At 49.8% G+C, this 19,676-nt stretch overlaps 2 protein-coding genes across 3 annotated transcripts; both read left to right on the plus strand.

Annotated features, from left to right (window-relative positions):
• Positions 1-6,771: 6,771 nt before the first annotated feature.
• Positions 6,772-10,154, plus strand: Ap5b1 (adaptor related protein complex 5 subunit beta 1). 2 transcript variants are annotated; one of them, XM_051193656.1, is made up of 3 exons: positions 6,772-6,911; positions 7,294-7,465; positions 7,562-10,154. In XM_051193656.1, the coding sequence occupies exons 2-3, from the start codon at positions 7,316-7,318 to the stop codon at positions 10,049-10,051; spliced, it is 2,640 nt and encodes an 879-aa protein (XP_051049613.1). In that variant the 5' UTR covers positions 6,772-6,911; positions 7,294-7,315; the 3' UTR covers positions 10,052-10,154. The 2 variants fall into 2 exon arrangements, with proteins under 2 accessions (XP_051049613.1, XP_051049615.1); XM_051193658.1 differs by having other exon boundaries at positions 6,875-7,021.
• Positions 10,155-18,502: 8,348 nt separating this feature from the next.
• Positions 18,503-19,642, plus strand: Rnaseh2c (ribonuclease H2 subunit C). The gene is made up of 4 exons (XM_051193663.1): positions 18,503-18,733; positions 18,858-19,039; positions 19,115-19,234; positions 19,507-19,642. Exons 1-4 carry the CDS (start codon positions 18,562-18,564, stop codon positions 19,531-19,533), a joined length of 501 nt encoding a protein of 166 aa, XP_051049620.1. The 5' UTR covers positions 18,503-18,561; the 3' UTR covers positions 19,534-19,642.
• Positions 19,643-19,676: the final 34 nt, after the last annotated feature.

Raw genomic sequence — 19,676 nt, forward strand, 5'->3', positions numbered from 1 at the left:
CCTTTCATACTGATCTTGGACCTTGCCCTTCAACTAACATTAAGTGAGCACCTACTGTATGCTTATCATTAGCAATAAATCCTGGGGCAGCAATGTGGATTGTCTAGGAGGCAGCTGAACTTAGCTCACTTCTTTCTTTCTTTCTTTCTTTCTTTTTCTGGCTTTTTTTGAGACAGGGTTTCTCTATGTAGCCTTGACTGTCCTGGAACTTGCTCTGTAGACCAGGGTAGCCTTGAACTCAGAGATCCATCTACTTCTGCCTCCCACATGCTGGAATAAAAGTGTGTGCCACCATGCCTAACTTGGTTTACTTACTTCACAGTCTGTCTGTCTTGCTTGCTTTTCCCCTCAGTGAAACCCATTCCTTTTTTCCTCCCCTTTTCTTTCTTTTCTTTTCTTTTCTTTTTTAAAAAACAGGTTTGTTTTATGTATTGCTGACTGTCCTGGAACTCTCTATGTAGCCCAGGCTGGCCTTGAGCTCACAGAGATCTCTCTGCCTGCCTCTGCCTCCTAAGTGCTGGGATAAAAACATACCCAGCCACCACAGTATTCCTTGAGCTTTTTATAGTGCCATCCCAGCAGGCTGGTCCCAGTGATTGCTCAGGAGAGTATGGTGAAGTCTTCACAGGTGACCCTAGACACAGAGCCAGGCTTTCTCATCAGGGAGCAGTTTGGATGTTCAGAAAGCCAGGTGAGGAGCTAGAATGGGTGAAGCCAGCCAGTCCACTGCCTCTGCTGGTACAGTGTCCCAGTGAACAGAGCGGGTCTGGGAGAGAGGGCTCTTTGTCTATGCTGTCTGTCTGTCTGCTGCTGCAGCTCCAGTGCAATATCAATAAATATTCATGGAATGAATGACTAGCCTTTACAGTTTTACTTATTTCTATGTATGTTTTGTCTGCATATGTGTCTGTGTATCACATGCTCACCTGGTGCTTGAGGAGGCCAGATGTGGGCATCAGATGTATTGGCATTGGAGTTACAGGTGGTGGTGAGTGTCCATGTGGATGCTGGGAATTGATCTCAGAGCCTCTGTAACAGCAACAGGTGCTCTTAATTGATGAGCCTACAGCTACTCCACCTTATATTTTAAGACAGTGTCTCTTTGTCAGGTGTGGTGGCGTATGCCTTTAAACCCAGTGCTTGGGAGGCAGAGGCAGGCTTATCTCTGTAAGTTCAAGGCCATCCTGATCTATATAATGAGTTCAAGGGGAGCCAGGCTATATATAGGGCCGGCCAAAAAATAAAAATGATAGGGCCTCTCACTGGACCTAAAACTTGTGGTTTCAGCTAGACTGGCTGAGAGAGAGCTCGAGAGATTTTCCTGTGTCCATCTCCCATCACAAGGTTACAGGTGCACACGGGAGCTAAGCATCTGAACTCAGGTCCTCATGCTTGCTTAGCAAGTGTTTTCCCATTGAGCCATATGCTAACCCATAGAATAAGTCAAACAAAACACTCTTGTGGTTATTTGACCCACAGGGTTGCCTGTCTGTGAGCTTTGGGTCATGGACACCCTGGAGCTAGACAAGATACATGAATTTTGGCCTGAGCTTAGTTATGAGCACTGTAAGGAGGCACTTCTGCTAAATACCATTCATCTCCATCTCTTAATTCAGCTCCCAGATATTTCATGAGTTCCCACTAGATACTAGTTCTGGGGATTTTACAATGCCATAGAATGCAGAACTGCAATGTGGAAGGGTTCACTAGGGTGCTGTGATGGTGGCAGGTGGGGTTGCTGAGGCCTGAATGAGAGGTGGGAGCCAGCTGGACAAAACGGCAAAGAGCATAGGCAGCAGGAAAAGCTGGGACCAATCTAGTGTGTGCAGCTGTGGCGTTTGGATGCTGGATGCTGGAAGGGAGGGAAACTGAAAGGTGGGCCATGGCATGACCTGTGATGTGCTGAGTGAAGTAGAGGCAGGGAGGTGGCAGTAAGGAGACCGGCTACTGTAATGGTCCAGGTAGGAGAAGGCAGGTTGAATCACAGTAAAAACCAAGCCATGAGTCATTTGTCTTCAGTGACATCACCTGTTGGTATAGAGGACAAGAGAATGAAGGGAAGAGGAACTACAGAAGCAAGCAAGCAAGGACCATGATGCCCAATTCCCATCCCAAGCAGCCTGTGGAGTTAGGAAGAACATTGGACAGTGTCTTATAGAAGTCCTTAGGGGGAGCCAGGATGGGATGGAGATGAAGGGGCTGTGAACCTGGAGGCCTAAAGCACAAAGAGATGATGGGGGACGCATGCTGAAAAGACACAGAAAAGAACCCAACTGCAGACAGTGCCCGTGGATCTGGGTCAAGTCACCTACCCTCTCAGGGCCGCAGTTTCCAGCTCTAGTAGTCAAGAGATTCTGCAGAATGACCTTTGCCTAGGAGACAGCAGCTCTGAAGTAGACAGCCTTTCAGAGCAGGCTGATGTGGTCCAGCCACTTTAGAAGCTCACCCTGCACTCCCTCAGCTAAGCCAGGTGTCAAACAGTCCAGGTTGGCCTCAACTATCTGGCTGAGGATGATGTCGTTTCTCCCGTCTTCATCTCCCAAGTGTTGGGATTACTAGCCTGTACCACCATACCCTGCCAACCAGCCTCTTTTCCAGTCCTGTTTGGTAATAGGCCCATGGAAGCTGTGAAGACCATGAAGGTTTGTGGAATGGAGCTGGTTGCTTTCTACAGGTACCAATGAATGGTATGAAACTCCACCACAGTAACCACAGGTCCCATCTGTCAGTTTTAGGCCCAGCTCACAGTCTCCATATTTTTTGTCTCTGATGTTGGAGTCATCAGCTTCCAAGTGTTACAACCCCACAGCCCCAAGTCACTGCCTCTTTCTTCCCAACACTTCTTTCCCAAGCTGCCACTAAGGCCAAGTCGCTGTCATAGTTCACCAGCCGTAGACGATGTGAAAACCCACACCCGTCATCTCTCAATAGAGAGCATCCCCAAGCCCCGAGTACCCTGTTCCTGAGGACCTCTGCCTCCCTGCAGCCTCCCTGTGTGCCCAATATACCTCCTTCCTCCCCTCAAGGTCTCCATCTCCTTAGCTTAGCCTCTTCTGCAACTACACTTTTCCACATCTCAGAACTGGCTGCTCCTCATTCAGGCTTCTGGCAAATGTTCCTTTGCCCTAGAGCTGATGGTCCAGCTAAATTCTTGTCCTCGTTGTCACCTCTACCACTGGATTCTGTCCTCTTTGTATTGTCTTTCACTATGACATTTTGTTTTTACCTGTTTGTCAATGCCACCCCACCAGTACTAGGTTTTCTGGGACCTGTTTATTTTTATCTTTTACATTATTTTTGTATGTATGCATGCATATTTTAGGTGTGTGTGTAGTTACAAGTATGTGAAGGCCAGGAATTAAAGTCAGGTGTTTTCTTCAGTAGCTCTCCACACAAATGCTCTTCCTTGCTTCTCCTGCTTTCATTTTAGACAGGATCCTCTCACTGAACCTGAAACTCACTGTTTGGACTAGATAGTCTAAGCTCCCAGGATTCTCGTTTTTGCCTCCCTAGCACTAGGATGATAGGTGCTCACTGCCACACTCAGCTTTTATGTGGGTGTTGGAAGATTCAAACTTGGGTCCTCATGTTTGTGTAACAAGCCCCAGTCTTAAGGAACCTTATTTACAAAGCCATTTTTAAAAATTATACCATACCATGCTACTAGGCCTGTACATGCTAAGCAAGTCTTGTACCATGAATATATACCCCATTTTCCCCATTTCCCTTTTTGCTTCCTGGGGTGGGGCCTTGCTAAATTGACCTAGTTGACCTTAATCTCTTTGTAGATAAATCTTGAAGTGTTGACCTTTTATGCCTCAGGTTCTTGGGTAGCTGTGATTATGGGCTGGCAGTAATCTTTCATCTTTTTTTTTTTTTTTTTTTTTTTTTTTTTTGGATACAGCCTCACGCCTCACTATGTAGTAGTCCGGAACTGATCAGAACTCATTATATAGACATTGGTCTGAAACTTATCTTTGCATCCTGAGTGCTAGGATTAAAGGTGTCTACCACCATGGACAACCCAAATAATACCATTTTTAAACAGCTTTATTATCATATAACCATCACCCTTAAGTTCAGAAGCTTTCTGTCTTGGAGTGACTATTGCTGTGATGAAATACCATGACCAAAAGTTGGGGAGGAATGGGTTTATTTGGCTTATGCATCCACATTGTAGTCCATCACAAAAAGAAGTCAGGACAAGAACCTGGAGGGAAGAGCCTTATGGAGAGGCCATGGAGGGCTGCTGCTTGCTGGCTTGCTAAGCCTGCTTTCTTAGACTGCCAGCCCAGGGATGGCACCACCCAAAATGAGCTGACCCCTCCTCCATCAATCACTAATTAAGAAAACATCTTACATCTGGATCTTATGAAGGCATTTTCTAGATTGAGTTCCCTTCCCTCCTCTCAGATAACTCCAGCTTGTGTCAAGTTGACATAAAGCTAGCCAGCACAGTTTTCATCACTGTAAAAGAAAACTCTGTGCACATTTGCAGCAACCCTCCATTCCCCACCCCCTGCCCTGGTACCTACTATGCCTTTTGGTCCATAGATTCCTTTTGTGAAATATTCCTGTAAACATAGCACCCAGTGCTATGGGGAGGCCCAGCTTGCAGATAAGATGGGGGTAGAAGGGTGGAGGGCTTACCATGGAAGGGCTGGGAAATAAATGGGATTGGGTATCAAATTTCCAAAGACTCAAAACATTATATTTAAAAAAAGAAAGGAAGGAAGGAAACCAAGGCCCAGAGTCATTCAAGGATTAACTTTTCCTTTTTCCAGTGTGATGTTTAGGGTTTTCCCCAGAACTCTCCTGCATGGGGAAGAGCGGAATGCAGAGGAGGGAAGAGGTGGGGGTAACAAGTGAGAACTCCTCTCTCCTTACACCAGACATGTCACTCTCTCAGGAGAGCCTGATGGTGAGCTAAGGACACCTCTCTGACACCCAGTCTGTTGCCAGGACAAAGCAAACATCACCTCTCATTGAGGACATTTGGGCAGGCAGATGAGAGCCGGATGCATTCAGGAACTTAGACACCCAGAGGCCTGAGGATAGCAGATGAGGCAAGTAGCAGAAGCACAATTCTACCTACAAAGGGTCTGGGGCATTGTGCCACAGACTAACCCTATCTCCTTTCTTGGGCTCCTGTGAGAGTTCATATACGACAGGCACCCACCCTCAGGACTCAGAGTTGCCATGAGCCCTGGGGAGTTCAGGAAGACATTACCATCACAGTACTGGAAACCACACATGCCACCTCAAAGAGGGAGGCTGGATGTTGGCACAGGCTACAGCATCAGAAGCTTGGGACCCAGCCAGAGTTGGACTCCCTGACCCCTGAAGCCTCTCTCCTCAACTGTAACAGGATTTAATAATCCTCCTGGCTCCTGGAGAGAGCTGGGAGACAGGACCTGCAGTTATCAGCGCCCTCTGGGCCTCAGACAGGGAAACCAGACAGGCTCCTACTCCAACCTGCCTTCCAAGCCCAGGGCTGCTCTCATCCTGGCCTCTTTCATCTTAGGCTAATTAGCCAGGCGCCTCACCCCAAAGCTCCTTGGACAGGAGTCATCACTCCCAATTTATAGATGGGGAAACTGAGGCACCTAGAGGGAAGTGGTTTAGAGCTGTCGCCTGTGAGTCACCTGTGGAGCCAGGGCCCAAAGGAGGCCCAACCAAGTCTTCAAGCTGGACCAGCCCCTCCTCCCAACCCTGTCTCCATTCCCTCTCTCCTATCCTTGTTCTGGGGATCCAGGCACCCTTTTAGGATTCTATGTCACCACTCTTTATCTGCAGCTGGTCAAGATGGGGTAGGGAGGGGCTTAGGCAGCCAAAAAGGGAGAGAGACAAGTTGCCAAAGGCTAGCAACGGAGGCCCAGGTATTTCATCTTCACAGAGTCTAGTAGAAGGCTTGAGGACGTTGGGCGGCGAGATTTGGACACCAGTAGTTCAGTGCCCTGGAAACTAGAAGCCAATGGGTACACACAGCATGGAGTTCCTGAGCCACAAGCCCAGATCCTGAGTCGCAGCCTGGATCCAGCACTGGGAACTCCAGCAGGGAGTACGCTACTTGACCCTGTTTCTGGCAGCCCGCTCTCTCTACACAAGTCTTGTTGGTTTCTCAGCCCATGCTAGTAGTGCTACCAGCTGAGTGACCCTCCAAGCCCCATCAACACGCACGTCCAAAATCAGGATCCCGTTGTTTTTTGGCTTCGCTGCAGCGTTAAGGCCCGCCTGGTCCGCTGTACTCTAGCCTGCCCGAGCCCTATTCGCAACCGGTGTGGCTTCGGACAAAGGTCAGCCGCTACCATCGGGCTGCGACCCTGGCGCCGGCTCCTCGCCTCCACGCAGAGCGGGGTATGCTCCCCCGCCCCCGCACGGACAGCGTTGCGGACGCCAAGCCAAGCCCTGCGGCGCCGGTCGGACCGGTCCCACCGTGACCCGCGCCTTGCTTTTCCTGCTCTGCTCTGGGAATGCGTCCCGCGCGCCCCCCAGCGGCCTCTCAAAGCCGGGCCGTAGAGCGCACTCTTGAGGGCCGTGCGGGGCGGCTAGGGGACGCGCTGGCGGCCTTCCCGATCTGCCCAAGCCGCTGTTCCGCTCGAGGGCTTGGGAACGCACCCCATCGGGGAGCGGGCCGAGAGTTCGGCCCACCAAACTCCGCCTCTGCCCGTGCCTGCGGCGGTTTCGGGGCAGGGGGCCTGCAAAGCGAGACAGTTACTCAGACCTGGCGAAACCGGCGTGTCGGCACCTGCCGGCCCGGCGGGCGTGGCAGGCGGAGGCTCCGTTACGCCCCGCCTCTGGGCTCGCCCGGTCCCGGCCGCCCACGCGCCGCGCGCCCCGCCCCGCCCCGCGCCGCCAGCCTGCCAGTCCGGAAGGAGCCGACCGAGAGCCCGCGGCAGCTGACTCAAGCGGTGAGAGAGGCCGGCCCGTTACCACGGGCGCCAGGGGCCCAGGCGACGCTGTGGTTTCGGTGCTCTTCGTAGGCGGGCAGCCTAATGAGCTCTCGGCACGCACCTCCCGGGTACCTCCACCCTGCTGATCGCGGCGGTTCCTGTCCCGCAGAGGCTTGAGCCGCTGCTTTCTGCCTCATTCCTGAAGCTTCCAGATTTCAGCTTGGGAACTAGGGCATTGGGATCTTTGTTGGGGTCTGCAAGATGGCCCCAAGGGTGACAAGCAGCCCCCTCAGGGACGAGGGCGGGGGAGGACCCGGGCGCCCTCTGCCGGCCGTGAAGGTCTTGCGCGTCCTCGCTACCACGTAAGCGCCCGAGGGCCTGATACTCCTTCCCTTTGCAGAGAATTTAGTGGATGACTGACCATGGGGCCCCTGAGTCGTGAAGCCTGGGCCCAGCGCCTGGGTGCTTTCCGAGCCAGCCCATCCGCCTTCCTGGCAGGTGCCGAAGGTGAGGATTTGGGTCGCGACCTGCTGAGTGACCTAAGGAGTGAAAAGCTAAATGAGCAGACCAAGGTAGGTCCTGCCTGTGTGCCCTGCTATGGTCCACATGGTTGCTCTGTACCGCTGCATGCTGAACTTCATGAGTTTCTCTTAAATCCCCCATCTCAGGTTTCCTTACTGACCCTGAGCTTGGAATATTCTGACAAACTGTGGCCTGATGCACCTGCCGCGGAGGCTGCTGCCACCTCCTTATTGGACACACTTTTTCTCCTGCCCTCAAAACCTTCAGTTCTCCGGAGGCTCCTGCTGTTGGCAGCCACCACAGCCCTGGTGTCAGGAGGTGCTCTGGGACCCACTTCGGGAGCTTCCTGCCTACTCCTGCCCCTTCTGCTTGGTTTAGCTTCAGGTCGAGACGTGGGACGAAGCTTCGGGACTATCTCAGAACAGCGCCACCTGCAGGTCACAGCGTGTGAATGCCTTGGAGAACTTGAGCGCTGTAAACCTGGGCTGCTGGCTGGCTCCCTGGGGATGCTGCGAAACCTCCTAGGACAAATGGGTCCCATTCAGCCTGTCAGCCTGCTGCTGGCCCTTGTTCTGCACAACACCTTGGTGGTACCATCCAGGCCTGGGGCTGGGATTGCGGCTGGCCTGCAAGGCCTGCTTATCTCTGGAGTCTCCTCCATTGGGAGTTGTCCCTGGGACTGGACACTAGCTGAAGAGTGGGATGCCCATCTTCAGCCCCAAGCACCCAGCTGCCCCACAGCCGAGGAGGTGCATGGCTTTCCTTTGCTAGAGCCCAGCCCTGAGGAGGCCCGAGAGCTGAAGGCTGCAGTGGCCCAGCTTCTGGATACCTCCTACCTGCTCACTCCCGTGGCTCAGGCTCAGCTTCTGTGGCTGTTGGGCTGGGCCCTTCGGGGTCTGCGAGGACAGCTACCAGTGCTTTTCAAGCCACAGCTAGTTCGGCTGCTGGGCACAGCACAGCTGACACTGTTGCACTCAGTTCTAGCTCTCAAGGCAGCCTTTGGCGAGGCCCTGTTCACTGCTCAGGATGAAGCTCTGCTGCTCCGCAGGCTCACCTTGGTGGCCCAGCACCCAGCCTTGCCCTCACCTACACACCTCTTTTACCTGCACTGCATCCTGGGCTTCCCAGAGAATTGTCCACTAGGTCCAGAAGGGGAAGAGGCCACCCCCCTGCTGTTGGGTCCCCAGCTAAGCCGGGGCCTCATGCCCAGTCTCCTGCACGACCCAATGGTCCTCTTGGCCCGCCTGCATCTGCTCTGCCTGCTCTGTGCTGATGCCGAGGAAGAGGAGAAAGGCCAAGTTCACAGCCCACAGTGGTACCTACAGGAGCTGCTGGCTGGTCTGCAGCAGAGGGCAGCCCTAGATGGTGGTCCCCAGGCGTTGGCCATTCTCTGTTTCCAGGCCTCATACCTTGTTGCCAGCTGCCTGGCTGGGCAACCTACAGTACGCACATCTTTGATCCGTGGACTGGCCCAACTATACCAAGCTCGGCCTTCCTTAGCTCCGCATTTTGTGGACTTCTTAGATCAGGTAAGCCCCGAGCTGAGAGAGCCCCTCAAGGCGGTGCTGCAGCAAGAGGTGGTAGCCAGGCCAGGCAAGAACGAATCACTTTGCTGGCACCTTCGGATACTGGCAAAGGTGGCAGAGGGAGGTGCTCAGAGTGCCACCCTCAGCTTTCTACAGGCTGCAGCCATGCACTGCACTGACTGGGGCCTACAGCAGGCCCTACTGCAGGTATGCCGCGCTCTGCTGCGGTCGGGTGGGGGAGATGGCCTAGCAGACTTGCTGCAGGTACTGGCCAGACAGCTAGAGGATGCTGATGGGCGGGACCACGCCCGACTCTACTATATCCTCTTTTCCCATCTGTCAAGTTCCAAGTTGGGGATGGCCCTGGGCCCCTCACTTGCTGCACCTGCACTGGCCTCATCACTGGTGGCTGAGAACCAGGGCTTTGCATCAACACTGATGGTGCAGGAGACTCCAGCCCCAATTCAGTTGAGTGTGGGGCCTCAGAAGGCCAAAGGCCCACTGCTGGTGCTTCACCTGCAGGTGGAGGTGCTGGAGGTTCCTGTCTACTCTCTGGAGCTGCGCTTCCGCGTGGCAGGACAGCTCTATGGGCCTTTGGAGGCTGTCCACATACCCTACTTGTGTCCAGGACGGCCTGCCCATTCTCTGTACCTGCCCTTGCGGCCCCAACGCCCAGCCCCTGCTCACCTACATGTCCAGGCCCTTTATACAACACCTGCTGGCCTTACATGCCATGCGCACCTGCCACCCTTGTCTGTGAAGTTTGCTGACCTCTTCCTGCCTTTCCCCCAGCTCCCCAAGGGCTCTGAGCTCTGTTTCTTTGATGATCTCTGGAACTCCTGCCTGCCAAAGGGTGTAGAAAGTCATATGTGGTGTCCACTTGGGCCACAGGGCCTGGAGGCCTTGGTGTCCCAACACCTAGAGCCCTTTGTTGTGGTGGCTCAGCCCCCTACCACCTACCTCATAGCTGTCCAACTGCCCCCTGACTCCATGCTGCTGCTGCGACTGGAGACAGCTCAGGTGGATGGCGTGCCTGTGGCCCTAAGGACTGACAACTGGGCTGCACTGCCCCTGGTCGGGGACTACCTCCGTAGCCTTGCAGCCTGCTAAGTACCAGTTGGGGCAGGACTTGTTGCTCTTGGGGAGCTGGTCCAAGGCTGTCAAAGGAGTATATTCTTGTAAGTGTCATCCCATAAAACCACATTCACTGACAGCTCTCACTGGCTTGTTTCCTTTTGAACCCTTATTAGGAGCACACTTACTGGGGTTGGCTCTTAAGCCTCTAGAAAGATCCAGACTAGTCCTAGTCCTACACAATCTCTTCTCAGATAGTCTGACAATGTGTTTCCCATGAGGTCTGGCCTAGCCCAAGATCACTCTGTGACTTCATGTGAAGTCTGAAGCTTGAAGTTGGTCCTCCTCACTCTGCCCCAGCTGGGCCCAGCTACATAGCACAATAAGCTAGCAGCCTGGACTGTAGAGAGAAGGCTTAGTGGCTAGATGGCCCCTTCCTGGGCAGCCCTGGTTGGAAGCAGTTGTAGAGGGTGTGCTGGCATGGCTCTGAGCAGATGGAGAAGCCCAGAGGATCTATCTGGTCTTAAAAGCCTAGCTTTTAAAAGGCAGCCCTTGGGCTGGAGAGATGGCTAGACTCACAACCAAAAATATAAAAGGCAGCCCTCAGGAACCCCAGTCTGTGCTTAGGAAACTTCCTCAGATAGAAAAATTGTTTTCCAGCGTCTTTCTCCAAATGTGCAAGACACTGAGGATGTGGAGATGTCAAAGCCAACACTGTTGCCAGGCACCAGCCTGGTGTTTTCCACATCCATTGTCTTGTGTCAACTCTACAGATCTCCCCCCACAGCTGAGGAAATCTCCAGCTGAAGAGTTAAGTGGCCTTCCTTAGGTCACTCAGCTGGGAGTGAGTAGTATTTTGTCATCCCATGGCAGGCCACCATTGCCACACACAGCAGAGATCTGCAGGAGTCACAGTCTTCAACCTGAAAGACCTCAGTAGGGTATGCTGAAGTGGCAAGGGGTATGTGTGCACATGTGTGCGCGCGCGTATGCGGGCGCGTGCTTGTGAGTGTGCTGTCCCTGCTCTGGTTTCTTAGATGTCAGTCTAGAAGAGGAAAGAAGGTTTGGGCCAGTTTTGGCAAAAGACCAGGTTCAAATACAAGTTGTGGCAGTGAATTGTTACTGTCGAGTGACTTTTTACCCCAGATAGGGCATCTATAACTGACCGAAGAAAAATTCCATTCAAGCCTAGCTCTAATGAGCCAATGAGTGGATTGGAGTTACTTAAGGGAGCATGGGTGACTCAAAGACAGCCGTGTCACCAGAAAAGCTTACTCTGGCATGGGTGGCCACGAGAAAACTGCTTTGCTGATAGCTCTACCTGAAACTCTGCACTGCGATTGTTGACTGCCTTTATAGCATGAGGAATGACCTCAGTAATCTTGTAACCTTCTGAGCTTCCAGATCCTGAGTCTCCTGAGCCTGAACAAATATTTCAGTGAGGAAGCAGCAGTTACCTAGCACTCACCCCAAAGCCATTGCCAAATCAGGAAGGTGGCCATTCTAGAAACTTCTCCAGCTGGTTTGAGTAGAGAAAGGATATAGGTCAGTTCCTTATACAATTGTTAGGAAAGCTAGAGAAGTATTTTCACAGAAGCCACCACTGGAGCTGTCCCAGGACAAACGCCCCCATCTGCAGTCCAGCCCCTCTTGGTGATCAGGCATAGGGAGTGGGTGTGGCCACTGTCTCCTCATTCCTACTAAGCCAGAGAGAGAGAGCCTTTACACCACCATGTCTAATTCAGAGATCATCTCAGTAGTGAAGGGACCCAGAAAAACAGCTCTTTCCATACAAATGCAAGAAGGCCTTACGCTTGAGCTGAGGTAAGGATAGGTCAGGAGGCTGGGGAGATTTCTGAGTCAGTGAAATGCACAAACCCAAGGATATGAGTTAGAGCCTAGCACCCACGTAAAATCAGGTGAGGGCTCATGCTCTCATCACAGAGCTGTGCGGCAGATGAGGTCTCCAGGCTTTTCTTCCCCGTGAGACAGGGTTGCTCTGTAGCTCTGGCTGTCCTGGATCTAGCTCTGTAGACCAGGCTGGCCTCGGACTTACAGAGATCCACCCACCTCCACCTCCCAAGTGCTGGGATTAAAGGTGTGCACCATTGTCCCGGCTGGAGCTTTTTAGTAAACAGTGTATCTGAGTCAGCAAACCCCAAGTTCATTGAGAGAGTCCCTGCTTCAATAAGGTGAATAGCAATCAAGGATCTCTTGCCTACTACATACATGTTCACACAGGCCCACAGACACACGCACACATGTTAGCCCATGTAACAATGAAACCTCCATCTTATGCCTATCTTCCTAGCCATCCATGGACTTCTGTTCTGTTCATTCACTCCTCCAGTGCTGGACACCAGATGAACAACTCCACCCACAAAAACAAGTTACATGTTCTTCTGTGTCACAGGTCAGATAACAATAAAAATTCCCAGGTTGTGGCCTGTGATTCTAATCAACAGTCTAGTCAGGGTTTCCATAACCAGTTCTTGAGGTTTGGTAATTTTTGTTGTTGTTTATTGTTTTTTTTTTCGAGGCAGGGTTTCTCTGTGTAGCCTTGGAACCTGTCCTGAAACTCTGTAGACCAGGCTAGCCTCAAACTCACAGAGATCCATCTGCCTTTGCCTCCCAAGTGTTGGGATTAAAGGACTGAGCCTCCAGTGCCTGGCAAGATTTGGTAAGTTCTAAAGGATACTCTACATATCTTTGCCTGATTATTACAAAAGATATTTCATTGCCAGGTCTAATGGTTCATGAGTGTAATCCCAACAGTCCAGAGCCTGAGGCTTCAAGTTCAAAGCCAGCTAGAGGCTTTATAGTGGACTGTCTTAACAAGCAAAAGTATATTATAGGTGACTAGAGAGTTCAGGTCCCAGCACCCATGTCCAACAGCTCATAGCCTCCTAACTCAACTTCCAGGGGATGCTGTACTCTTGTCTGGCCTCCACAGGTACCAGCATACATGCATACATTCCTATGTAGACACACATACACACACTCATATAATTCAAAATTTTAAAACTTTATTAGATACAGACAACTAAATGGAATGGACATACAGGGTAAAGTGTGTGGTGGGCAATGAGGTTTCCATGTCCTCCTGGGATGTGCTATCCTTCAGTTAGCTGAACAAGGAGTTTTTTTTTGTTGTTTGGTTTTGGCTTTTTGAGACAGGGTTTCTCTGGGTAGCCTTGGCTGTCCTGGAAACCATTCTAGACTAGGCTGACCTGGAGCTCACAGAGATCCACTTGCCTCTGCCTTCTGAAGCTCTGAGATTAAAGATGTGCACTACCACTGCCCATTGAATTATTTTTAAAAGTTAAACCAGTCTGCCACACCTGGAATAAATCCTACTTGTGGGTGCACTGTTAGACTCCATTTGTATGTGGTGCTGGGAGTTTGATTGGTTTTTATGAGATATAATCTGTCCTTGAATTCATATTCTCTTACCTCATTCTCTCAAGTGCAGTAGTTACCAAAAGGCATTTGTGATGCACACAGTTCAAATTCAGTGTCTTACACATGCTTGGCTAGTGCTTGGTTACCAAGTTATGGCCATATCTCCTATTTTGCCAAATTTTATCATGGACTTCTACATCTTTGTTCATGACAGGTACTGTTCTGTGGTGTTTTTAAGTAGTGTCCCTACTTGGTTTGTATGAGGTATGGTGTGACAGAGTAGTGAAGTGGTTGCTTGGCTTTTAACTTCGGGAAGAGACTTCAGAAAATTGGTGTACTCTGCATCCTAAATGTTTTTGTTAAGCTCACAAATAATCTCAGCAGGCCAAGTACTTTGTGGACTGGAAGACTACAGTTGGCCATTGTCTGTGTGCTAGTGTCTCCCATCCCACTTCATAGAATGAAATGTCCTTTTTTCTTGAAAATTTCTTATTCTGAAGAATGTATTCAGAAGTGTCAGACAGAATTTTCACAGCCTCATTATATTTCCTTTAATACTTAATAAGCTGACTTACAAATCTGCAATTAATTTAAAAACAACCTTTAGCCGGGCATGGTGACACATGCCTTTAATGCAAGCACTTGGGAGGCAGAGAGACCAAGAGAGAAAGAGCTGTGGAGAGATACATATATACCTTGTTGCCGAGTGGTGGTGGTTTTTGCCTTTAATCCCAGTACTTGGGAGGCACAGATAAGCAGATCTCTGTGAGTTTGAGGCCAGCCTTGTCTACAGTGCCAGGACAGGCTCCAAATCTACAGAAGAACCCTGTCTCAAACCAAAACATAAAAAGAAAGGAAAAAAAAAAAAAACAAAGAAGAATCACCTAATAGACATACCTCTGGATGGGTCTGTAAGGGTGGTGCCATAGAGTGGGGAATACTCACACTAAGGGGACAGGGGACAGCACCCTCCTACCTTGGTCCATTCATCTGCCTTCACTTTCCCCTGGGCGTCTAATCTGCTGCTGACACTCAGATTCCAGCTTCTTAGGCCTTCCAACTGGAACTCAATAGTGACAACTCTCCAGAAAAGTGCAGGCCTCTAGCACCAGATTGGTCTTGAAGAAGGAGATACCCAGCTTTATGCCTCCTTAGCATGTGGATAGTTAGTGTTGGATCACCTGGATTGTCTGATCAGGGCAACCCTGGGCCAGAGACAGATTGCTGAGTAGTTATTATAGAAACCATAGTTCATTAAAACCAAAAGGTTTACCCACACAGAAAAGTGTGTCAATCCTTGGTATAGCTAAAGACAAATTAGAAAATACGATAGAAAAACCAATTATAATAGAAACAAATATAAATTACCTAAAAATAAATATCAGTATATGTAATAGAGAACTTATAAGGAAAACCTGGCCACTATACAAATAGACATAAAACAGAAATAGGAATAAGTGGAATCACTTATTCTTTTGTTATTTTTGACATAGGGACTCACGTAGCCCAGGCTATCCTCAGACTTAATATACATCAGAAGAAGACTTTCAATTCTCGTTTCTGGGTGCGTCTTTAGGTATATGTGTGTGAAAGTCAGACTGACATTTGGAAATTGATTCTCTTTCCCTCTTTTAAGGATTTATTTCTTCTGTATATAGTGTTCTGCTTGCATGTATGCCTACACTTCAGGCCAGAAGGGGGCAGCAGAACACACCACAGATGTTTGTGAGCCACTTTGTGGTTGCTGGGAACTGAACTCAGGACCTCCGTCAGACCAACCAGTGTGCTTAATCTCTGAGCCATCTCTCCAGTCACCCCATGGTTTTAAATGTTTTCACTCTTTACTCGTTTGCCTTTTGACCTTTTAGAGGGGCCCACCCAGCCAGCAGCCAAATAAATCACACATAAAGTCTTACTACTCTTTAACTTAAATTATTCCGTATACCTTTGCCTCTGGGCTTTTCCTGTTGTCCCACTTCTGTAAATCTTACTCTTCTTACTCCATGGCTGGCTGTGTGGCTGTGTGGCTGCCCTGATGCCCTCCTCTCCTTGTTCTCTTCCATCCTCAGTTTTTGTTGTTTTGTTTTGGTTTTTGTTTCTTTCTTTCTTTTTTTTTTTTATGTTTTTCCTGTCTATCCTCTCAGCCAGCCCTGCCTATTCTTGCTCCTGCTTCTTTATTGACCATTCAGCTCTTTATTAGACCATCAGGTGTTTTAAACAGGCAAAGTAACACAGCTTCACAGAGTTAAACAAATGCAGCATAAACAAAAGTCACACATCTGAAAATAATATCCTACCTCCCCACATTCTCTCTATCAACGAGTCCTGGGAATTGAACTCAGTTTGTTAAGCTGGGTGGCAAGCTATCTTTGCCTGTTGAGCCATCTGAATTCCCTAATCTTCAACTCTTGATCCTCCTGCCTCCACCTCTCGTAGTGCTGGTTACAGGCCGCATCTTGTTTTTATTTTTAAACAAAAACGAAAGCAAGGCTTCTTTAAATCGACCAGCTGCCTCTGAGCCTTCTCTCTAGGCCCTATGATAAAATGTCTCAGCAAATCTTAAGGAGGCAGAGAGACTAGATCTGAGGTGAATATTTTAATAAGTAAAATGCAGCAATCACTACATTATAAAGAGAAGGGTGTTTAGTTTTGTAATTTGAACAGTGCTTGTATTTTGCCAGCAGTCAGGCAGGCCTGACTGTGGAGTGGCTCCATTTGTGTTTCGCCCTCTCAGAACCAGAAAGTGACCTTAGTTTCAACTGAACAGCAATGCCATAGAAAAAAATTACAAATGTAATAAAGCAAACTCATTACGATTTGAAGGAGAACAACAAACGCTATTCTTCAGGTATCTAGGTAAGCAATTAAAATTTAAATATTAATATCTGTATGGAATATTTGGCTCTCTGGTCTCTGGCACTACTATAAATTAATAAAATATATACTTATATAATAAATTATATAACACATCTAAGAGTTAATGAATTTGACCAACATTTAAAGTTTTATATTTGTTTTGTGGAAGAACTTGACAACATGTATCAATGTTGGGTATCTGAACCAATAAACATTAGAAAGAACTGAACAGCCAGGCAGTTGTAATGCACACCTTTTTGTTTTGTTTCTAGACAGGGTTTCTCTGTAGCTTTGGAGCCTGCCCTGGAACTCCCTCTGTAGACCAAGCTGGCCTGGAACTCACAAAGTTCTGCCTGCCTCTGCCTCCCAAGTGCTGGGATTAAAGTGTGTACCATCACCCCCAGGCTGATCTGTAGTGCATACCTTTAATTCCAGCACTTAGGAGGCAGGGGCAGAGGGGCAGAGGGGCAGAGGCGTCTATGTGAGTTCCTGGTCAGCCTGGTCTACAGTGTGAATTCCAGGGCAGGCTCCAAAAGCTATATAGAGAAACCCTGTCTTGAAAAAAACAAAAGTTGTCAGAAAATTGTTGAAAATCTGACTATAAAAGGCTGACAAGATAGTCCAAGTAAAGTTGCTTGTGCCCATCTTGATTTGAGTTTGAGAACCTGGGGCCTGCATGGTGGAGAAACAATCAACAAGTCCTCTGGTAGCCACCGTACTCCACTGCACACTCCTTTCCAATAAGTGATTTCAAATTCTAAAGAAAATGTGACATTACATTCCAGCATGGCAGACATGGCTCTGGCAGGCCTTCCCCTTCCCTCATTCCCTCTGCCTTGCTAAAACCATTAGATTACATTCCTAAGGCTAGACCCCAAGGTCTATTCCTTTATTTGGCCACTTCCTTCTCCCTAGGCTGACTGCCAAGGTCCAGTTATCAAAGTATTGAAGCCCAGGGGTCAGAAGCCCCTTTTGGGGCCCTCATTAACTTGCCTAATTAAACTTAAATACCTCATCCTAACACAGGGTTTCCCCTTATACCTTTATAAACTGCCAGTTGCCTATGGGTCACATATGTCTCCTGTCTATCCAGAGGCAGTCCTTTGTCCTTCCTGAACAAATATTCCTCCTTCTCCCTGGCCCCTTTCTCCTCTCTCATCCTGTCTCCTGTCTTTGTCTCTTATTTCCTTCCCTCTGTCCCTCTGGGCAAATAAATCTCCTTTGTGCTGAGAACTTGGTCTTGGGATTTTGAGCCAATACAGTGACTATAAATGTTTTCTTTGCTGGGTAGGCTTAGCATGCACCTTTAATTTCAACACTTGGGTGGCAGAAGCTGGTGGATCTCTGGGTTCAAGGCCAGCTTACTCTGCCTAGTAAGTTCTAGGACAACAGGGAAATGCAGAGAAACCCTGTCTCAAACAAACAAGCAAACAAACCAAAAAGACCTTTTCTTTACAGCAAGAATTACTATACATATAGAAAGCTTTGCAAGACAAGCCACACAAGGAAAAAAATGCATTTGAGAAATGGATTGATGCCCCTTATTTTAAAAACAAATAACCTGGACTGGGATCTAAAAGTGGTTTGTTTGTTTGTTTGTTTGTTTGTTTTACCAATGAAAGGGTATTATTGGGGAGAAATACAGAATGGCAGCTGCTTCTGAACAGGAAGAGAGACAGCAGAGGCTTGAGAGGAGGGGAGAGATTTATAGAGTTTTTGGAGCATATTCAGTGAGCTAGTAGTGCAGCCAGAAGTATTGCTTGGCTGCCAACTTTGAAACATTGCTAGACCCCCGAGTCACGGTGGATCTTCAAGTCTGGGGCCTAGGAGACCGGGCAGGGGCAAGGTGTTCTTTCCTTGGCCTTGTCTCGGGGGCTTGGGGATCAAGTCAAGGGTAGGGTGTTCTTTCCATGGCCCCTTTTCCCTACATAGTTGTGATTCGCTTAGTATGTACAAGGCCTTGAGTTCAATCCTCATCACCATCAAAAATCAATAATTTACCAGACAACCTAATAAATAGGACTCTTCTAGGAATCTGTTTAGTTTTTATACAACCAGAAGCGTCATAAAACTGTTAGGGCTGGGCGTGGTGGCACAAGCCTGTAAACTTCCGCACAGGGGAAGTCGAGGCATAGGCATGAGAACACAGGAATATGTGTCTTTGCAGAGGGCGCTCTCGGAGAAAGGACTACGATTCCCATAAGGCTCTGCACCGAGCGTGCTCTGCCTCCCGACCAGCCCCGCGCGTCTCACCCGCCAGGTTTTGCCTGAGCCCGCCAGCGTCAGGGATGGAGAGCCTAGACCAAGCGGCAGACTGTAAACAGCGTGTCCACTTGCGCCGTGGCTCCCTGCGTGACGCCGCGCCGGCTACGCTGCACCTCCTGCCCTGCGAGGTTCCTGTGAGCCGGCCAGCTCCGGTAGAACGCTTCTTCACGCCTGCTGTGCGCCACGGTGCAGACGGTGAGTCTCGGCAGGCCCCGCGCAGGTCACAGAGCTCACGGGCTCGATGATCCGCGGGAGAAGCCACCGGCACATTCCCCGGGGACCACGCCTGCCTGATGGGCTTTGCGTGTACCTCCCGCAGGGCTGCAGGTGTCGTTTCGGGGTCGTTGCTTGCGGGGCGAAGAGGTAGCTGTGCCGCCAGGCTTTTCGGGATTCGTGATGGTGACGGAGGAGATGGGAGAGGGCCTGATAGGGAAGCTGAACTCCTCGGGGGACGCGGAAGACAAAACGGAAGAGACTCAGGAACTGCTGGAGCGCGATTTCGTGAGCAGAGGGAAAGGGTAGGCTCGGGGTGAGGATAGTAGCTGCCGTCCAGATTTTGAACTCGGCCTCTCCTAGGACCGCTTTATTGGATCCACCGGCAGCTTTAGCCATTTCACCTTGTGGGGTCTGGAAACGGTCCCTGGCCCGGATGCCAAAGTGCACAAGGCCCTAGGTTGGCCCAGCCTCGCTGCAGCGGTGAGTACATACGTGGGCCCTTTACCCCCCCAGACTCGGTCTGTCCTCCCACCAGGTTTGAATCGTCCCTAGTTAGTGATTTGGGGTTTTTAGGGCAGTAAGCACCATGGATGGGGACCATGACGCTGGAGGAGCAGACTGAAGAGTGGTGGGAGGCACGCTCAACTTTTATCATCTGGCCTTCTTAGAAGGGGTTATCACCATGAGCAGCTGAGTCCCCACCCAACTGCATTGTATTAGATGTTACATAGTAGAAGTGACTCCTGTTGCAGATTCACGCACAGGTGCCTGAGGACTGAGAGCCACAACATGAAAATGAAAGTCACAGATCCCTTCACACCAGTAAGCCAGCAATAAGTCCACTTTGAAGCCACTGTGTGCATCACAATAAATGAGTTCTTCACAACACCTGTGAGTCTGTGGGCACCTTAGCACCTGAAGC

The sequence above is a fragment of the Phodopus roborovskii genome, unplaced genomic scaffold (genome assembly GCF_943737965.1).
Source record: "Phodopus roborovskii unplaced genomic scaffold, PHOROB, whole genome shotgun sequence".
Lineage (NCBI taxonomy): Eukaryota > Metazoa > Chordata > Mammalia > Rodentia > Cricetidae > Phodopus > Phodopus roborovskii.

What these genes read in the sequence shown, in the direction of transcription:
- Rnaseh2c (XM_051193663.1), top strand. Translation starts at nt 18,562, where the DNA reads ATGGAGAGCCTAGACCAAGCGGCAGACTGTAAACAGCGTGTCCACTTG. An exon ending in TGTGCGCCACGGTGCAGACG is followed by an intron (nt 18,734 to 18,857) that starts GTGAGTCTCGGC and finishes TACCTCCCGCAG; the next exon opens with GGCTGCAGGTGTCGTTTCGG. An exon ending in AACTGCTGGAGCGCGATTTC is followed by an intron (nt 19,040 to 19,114) that starts GTGAGCAGAGGG and finishes GGCCTCTCCTAG; the next exon opens with GACCGCTTTATTGGATCCAC.
- Ap5b1 (XM_051193656.1), top strand. Translation starts at nt 7,316, where the DNA reads ATGGGGCCCCTGAGTCGTGAAGCCTGGGCCCAGCGCCTGGGTGCTTTC. An exon ending in AGCTAAATGAGCAGACCAAG is followed by an intron (nt 7,466 to 7,561) that starts GTAGGTCCTGCC and finishes CCCCCATCTCAG; the next exon opens with GTTTCCTTACTGACCCTGAG.